Source organism: Macadamia integrifolia, unplaced genomic scaffold (assembly GCF_013358625.1).
Source record: "Macadamia integrifolia cultivar HAES 741 unplaced genomic scaffold, SCU_Mint_v3 scaffold1715, whole genome shotgun sequence".
Classification (NCBI taxonomy): domain Eukaryota; kingdom Viridiplantae; phylum Streptophyta; class Magnoliopsida; order Proteales; family Proteaceae; genus Macadamia; species Macadamia integrifolia.
The window spans coordinates 19187-24999 of record NW_024868322.1 but is presented as its reverse complement, the minus strand read 5'-3'; the positions used below and the strand labels follow the sequence as shown (position 1 = coordinate 24999).

At 41.5% G+C, this 5813-nt stretch overlaps 1 protein-coding gene across 1 annotated transcript; it reads right to left on the bottom strand.

Moving 5' to 3' along the window:
* Window positions 1-264: 264 nt before the first annotated feature.
* On the bottom strand, window positions 265-2754 carry LOC122064688 (probable CoA ligase CCL5). Its single transcript, XM_042628455.1, has 5 exons — window positions 1394-2754; window positions 1176-1321; window positions 981-1048; window positions 736-838; window positions 265-606 (listed from the first exon to the last, which is right to left on the bottom strand). The coding sequence occupies exons 1-5, from the start codon at window positions 2622-2624 to the stop codon at window positions 493-495; spliced, it is 1662 nt and encodes a 553-aa protein (XP_042484389.1). The 5' UTR covers window positions 2625-2754; the 3' UTR covers window positions 265-492.
* Between the last annotated feature and the right edge of the window lie 3059 nt (window positions 2755-5813).

Here is a 5813-nt window from a genome sequence, read left to right as displayed (position 1 = left end):
AATGAACCTGATCCGCTCTCACCATTGGCACCGTTTTGCAAGAATTGCACAGCCTGCGTCCTCAGGGGATATGAAAACTTCATGATTGCCATGCGGCGTTGTTTTAGAATTGGGAACCGGACCCCGGTGACTGATCCAGCCGATTCTGGCAATTCTAATCTGTTTATTGTCAATTCCGGTGGATTCCAACCGATTCAGATTGGAATCGATTCCAAAGTCAGTGACAATCCGATGACCAACCACATCACCCGGCCCCCACCTCCAAAAAGGAAGCACACAGTGCATTTTGTAATGAGAAAAAGAAAAAAATATACATAAACGGTTTCTAAGATACATGTACGGAACTGGAGACAGAAAAGTTGCTAAGATCACACAATATAAAAATTCCAATATAATCCCATTTTTCCGCTAGAAAATAAATGGGATTTTGGGATTTGGGATTTGGGATTTGGGATTTTATTGTCTAATCTGACGAAGCCAACTCGTCAATTCTCATAGCTTTGAGGTAGCAAGCTTAATAAGATCCTTCCTGAGAATCTTGCCGGATGGGTTCTTAGGGATGGCACTCACGAATGCCACTCTGCGAATTCTCTTGTATGGAGCCACCTGCATTTGCACACATATATTAAGAGTGTAACTTCATGAAAAAATGATGTAAATATCACCACTGGTAGTTTGACAAGTCAACTTTTTTCTTTAGTATTTGGGTTATATATTCTGGTGTGTTGAACTCACCTGTTTGGCCACAAAATCCATGATGGCACCCTCGGAGAAATTGCTTCCCTCTTTTCTCACCACATACGCCATGGGATACTGCCCAACCTCCTCATCTGGAAACCTGAGACAAATTCACATTTCAACCATCAAATCCTTCTTATTTTCCCACTTTCCACCATAATCTATATCCGTTACAATCTACCAAGTGCTAAGATATTCATAAAAGGAAAGAACAGAGAGTGAGTAATAAAGAAGGGGCTTACGGTATGACAGCAGCATCAGCAATCTCTGGGTGGGTAAGCAACAATGCCTCTAGTTCTGCTGGAGGGACCTGCCGCCAGAGTCATGGTGAAACCCATTAGTGAGTAGAAGTACTTAATGACTCAGCTTGCACTATCCATGAAGTCTTTCTATATAAGCAAGATCAGGGCATCTACATTAGCTATCAATTAATCTACCTGATAACCCTTGTATTTGATGAGCTCCTTCAACCTATCCACCACGAATATGTATCCATCCTCGTCGATGTAACAGATGTCTCCCGTCCTTAACCATCCCTGCGAATCTAATGTCGATGTTGTAGCTTCTGGGTTGCTAAAATACCCTACAAATACAGTAATGTTAACACTCAGTCTCTGCCTCTCCGGCAGTTTTGATTGGAAAGTTAGCTTTTTACCTTTCATGACAGAGGGTCCACGCAGCCACAACTCACCGGACCGGTTCACCGGCAAGGCCTCTCCGGTGTCCGGGTCAACGATCTTTGCTTCCATGCTTGGGGACAACAACCCCGCCGTACCGTATCGCATGCTCTCCTCCGCCGTATCTGTCGACGCCCCTATCCCTGTGGTCTCCGTTAACCCATACCCTTGCAGGATTCTCACCGTCGGATACTTCTCTAAGAACCCCTCGATCACTTCCTTGCTCAAGGGGGCCCCACCAGACAACACCGATTGCAGAGTTCCTAGATCGTATTTCGCCTTCACCGCCTCCGCGTGGTTGATTAGCGCCACCAGTATCGGCGGCACGAGCGGCAGGTATGTCGCCCGGTACTTGGCGATCGCGGAGAGCATCTCATCCATCTCGAATTTGGAGAGCACCACGATTGTCGATCCTGAAGCTAGTAGCCCCGAGGCGAACGCTGCTAAACCGTAGATGTGGAACATGGGGACGGTACAGATGAAGGTCTGCTCTCCGTCTTCCAACCTGAAACGGCTCAGGATCGTCTGAACCATCGCGATCAGGTTCCGGTGCGACGAAACCACTCCCTTGCTGGCGCCGGTGGTGCCAGATGAGTAGAGCAGCGTTGCCGTGTCGTCTAGTTTCACTCGTTCCCTGACTCGGTTCCCGAGTTCGCTCGAATCCTTCTTCATCATATCTTCAACCGAGGAGACGATCTTGGCCTGCTTGATTGAGAGGTTGTCGTGTTGTCCGATAAGAACGACGGGAAGACCCGTGCCGGAGAGTTTAGGGAGAAGGGGTTGAGTGGTGAAGGCGATGATGGGTTTGGAATCGGCGATCTGTTTGCGGATCTCTTGAGGGGTGTTGAGAGGGTTAGTGGTAGTGATGATGGCGCCGAGAGACATGACGGAGAGGCAGATTACTGGGAAGAAGATGGAATTGGGCGAAAGGAGGAGCACAACGTTGCCCTTTCGAACACCCATCTCGGACAGACATGAGGCAACGGAATCAACCGCACGCCAGACTTCGGGGAAGGTGAGGTAGCGACCGGTGGCGGCGTCGATGAAGGCGATCTTACCATTGTGGGCACGGGAGGAGATGAAGGTGGTGACATCGAGTGATTCGTTGCAGGGGAGGGCTATGGGTTTCCGCTTGCTGTAATAGACAGAATTGGACTTGCAGAAGCCGCTCCTTGGATCGATGTCGATGGGTTTGCTATCAGACGCCATGGTTAATAGCTTGATGAGCTTCCAATCTTCTATAAAACCTATACGATTTTACATATCTTGGATAACAATGATTTTCCTTTGTCGGTGATGCTACCTCAACTCGAAGGGGTGAACTTTAACAACTGTGAGGCGGCTTTACGGACTATAGCCGACTACGGTCAGAATGTATTCGTCGTTGGCTGATTTTTTCAAAAAAAAAAAAAAAGTCGTTTGCTGATGGGTCTATTTGAAAGGGTCTTAGCCGTTTGATAAGAGAATGTGCGAATTCTGATTCATGTCATTTAAAATTGATTTGACCCTGAAATGTAGAAGGCCCACTGGTTGAACGGTGGAGATCAAGAGATTAGGGATTCCGACAAACAGGAGCCCACCGACTTTCCAACATTTTTGTTACATAAAGTTTTCCACACGTGAAATATAAAATGCACGTGGCTTATGCTTGATATAAAAAGAAGGCAGTCAGCATAGTTAGAAAGCCCTGAACGGTAATTAACCGTGTGAAAATCGTCTATTATCGCAGCACTAGTATAGTGAATGTCAGGGGATTGAGAATTCTTTAGGGTATGTGCTCAAGTGTTCCTAGTCGATCGATGTTCATTGTATTTCAACGTATTTCAACGTTAATTGCAAAAGACGTAAATTTCAATTAAATGAGTACTAATATTTGTAATAATTATATAAATAAAATGATAATAACATAGGACAAAGTTTTCTATCTGGGATTCTCCAACACCATATATATAGGGGTGTAACTGACAATCCTTATCCTCGTATGAGTGCTTATTTTTGCACAAGGACAGTTGGATCTTTTCCTATTCGGATGAGTTTAGACGTCAGGAACAGAGATGGGCAGATTTCTCTTGCCCTTTTATGTAATATGGTATAATATATGTTTAATGCAATTGCTTTGTAACCAGAAGATGAACATATGTTTACAATGTAACAATGTAATAACATGCGCTCTATACGTAGTTGGAATATCAAGTCAAAATAAGAACATAAATAAAAAAATAAAAACTTAAAATAACCCACACAATGACATGTAGTTGGTATTTCAATCAAAAGCTATTAAAAGAATATCCTTGTGGTCATTGAAACCAATACCGAGGTAAAATAGTGCTTGGAAACGAAGAGTTATCTACACAATCACACACGTAAGTAGATCCCAAAAGAAATCTACATCCACTACCAAAAGGCTCCATTATGGAGCATCCGTAATCACTTATTTTATGGTAATAGCCTCTTTGGTGAAATATCATTGCCGTCCTCACACATCTCTCTCTCTCTCTCTCTCTCATATGGTAAACGTGCAAATTCCAATCCTCCTTGGCTCCTTGCAACATTTCAATTCTGATTTTGATTTTGATTTTAATTTTAATTTCTTGATGGTGACCAGAAATAGAATTCCTTTGTATAGAAAGTATAGAAATTCACTGGGGAATGTTTGGCCGATGATCTCCTCTCCATCCCCTTCTTCTTCTTCTCACCCTCGACCGGTCCTATAATTGAAATGGTGAGCTCTTCCTTGTGCATCCCAGTCAGTCGAATACGCCACTTAGTACTAAAGATCCTGACAGTTCTAGATACTATTTTGTGTTCCTTTCTGTGATGCAATAACCCTAGATAAAGGAAGATGGACCACAGACCGATGCCTCGGTTGTAGAATGAAAGAGGAAGGACAAAGTTTTGGGGGCTTTTGTTAACTGTGTCTGGCTTGTATTCTTGGAATGCATTTTCAAAATGGAGAATACTTTCTCAACTTAGATGAGAATGGCGTTTGGGACACCATTAAGTTGGAATGCATTAATGATTTTAGAATTGGAATTGTGTTTGGTATGGTATTTATCTTCTCATTTTTAAAAATCCATTCTTCACCTTCTTAGCCTATTTTTTTTTAAGATTTCCTTACCCTTTCTTTTTTCCTTACTTATTACTTCTCTACTCTTTAATTGCTCAACCCAACTCCATACCCTATGTGAAATGGGATTCGATCCCTAAGATTTAGCAGGAGACAATAGTTTTCAAGAGCTTCATATTTTATCACGTAGGAAAACACATTTGAATTGAAGACTATATCATAATGTCATGATTAAATGGGGCTATGTTTGGTTGTAAGGGGAATTAAAGAGAAAGGTAGTGAAATTTTTATACTTAAAAAAGAAATATATGTAATCATTACCCATGTGACTATAACATTAACTTCTAATCATTCCATATTTGGTTATAAGATTTCACTTTACTTTGCATTCAAAACCTTTGCTCTAATATGTAAAATAAAAATTACATGTAAAATATATTATTACTAAATATGGTTAAAAAATTAAGTAGTTTATACAATCATATAGGATAATGATTATAAACGTTTCTTTTTAAAGTATGAAATTTCACTTCCCTTCCTTTCCCTTTAAATTCCCATTGCAACCAAAAGAAGCCTGGGTCTCCATCTCAATAAATCCTACAATTTTTTTTAATCATAGAAAAAGAAATTCATTGGAAAACTACAAGGAGGAAGCCAAGAAGTTAGAAGTTGATTACAGATCCGTTCAGTTCTAACGTTGGAAGCTAATTAATGCGCCACCACCACTTGATCACGACATTGTTTCACCAGATTAGAACTTACAAAACATCTACTTAAATATTCCAAATCCAACAGAAAAACAAAATATCTCTCATGGCCAGGTACTTTGATTCTCCTTAAACTGATTCACCACCTCTGCATAGTTAGTCCAAATGATGATGCCTATGGCTTTAATTGTCGTGCCTGCAACAAATGTTAGGGATTTTAATCCTAAAAAACTTTTCCTTACAGTGATTAGAACACATATAAACCTTAGATAGTTGTCCAAAAAAAAAAATATGAGTTGACTAGGGACTAGAACCATACTTGTGTGTAATTTGGGAGGCCTCCATGAGCTTTTACCATGCTTCTGTTGTGCCACTCTAATGAGTCTCACGAACAAACCTCTAGGGTATTATGCAGTCTCCCTCACGAATCTCTCCCATAGCTCTGTGAGTAACTATGAATCATGTGATATGACTGTAGGGACCCAAGAGTGACTACTATAGTAGTCCAGCAAGCCCTAACCACTCCCACAATAGTTAGGCTAGACCTATCCCAAAACAAAGTGAATCACTATGGGCCCATATGGAGCAATTGTATTAATGCAACCCAAAACCCAACATTCTCCT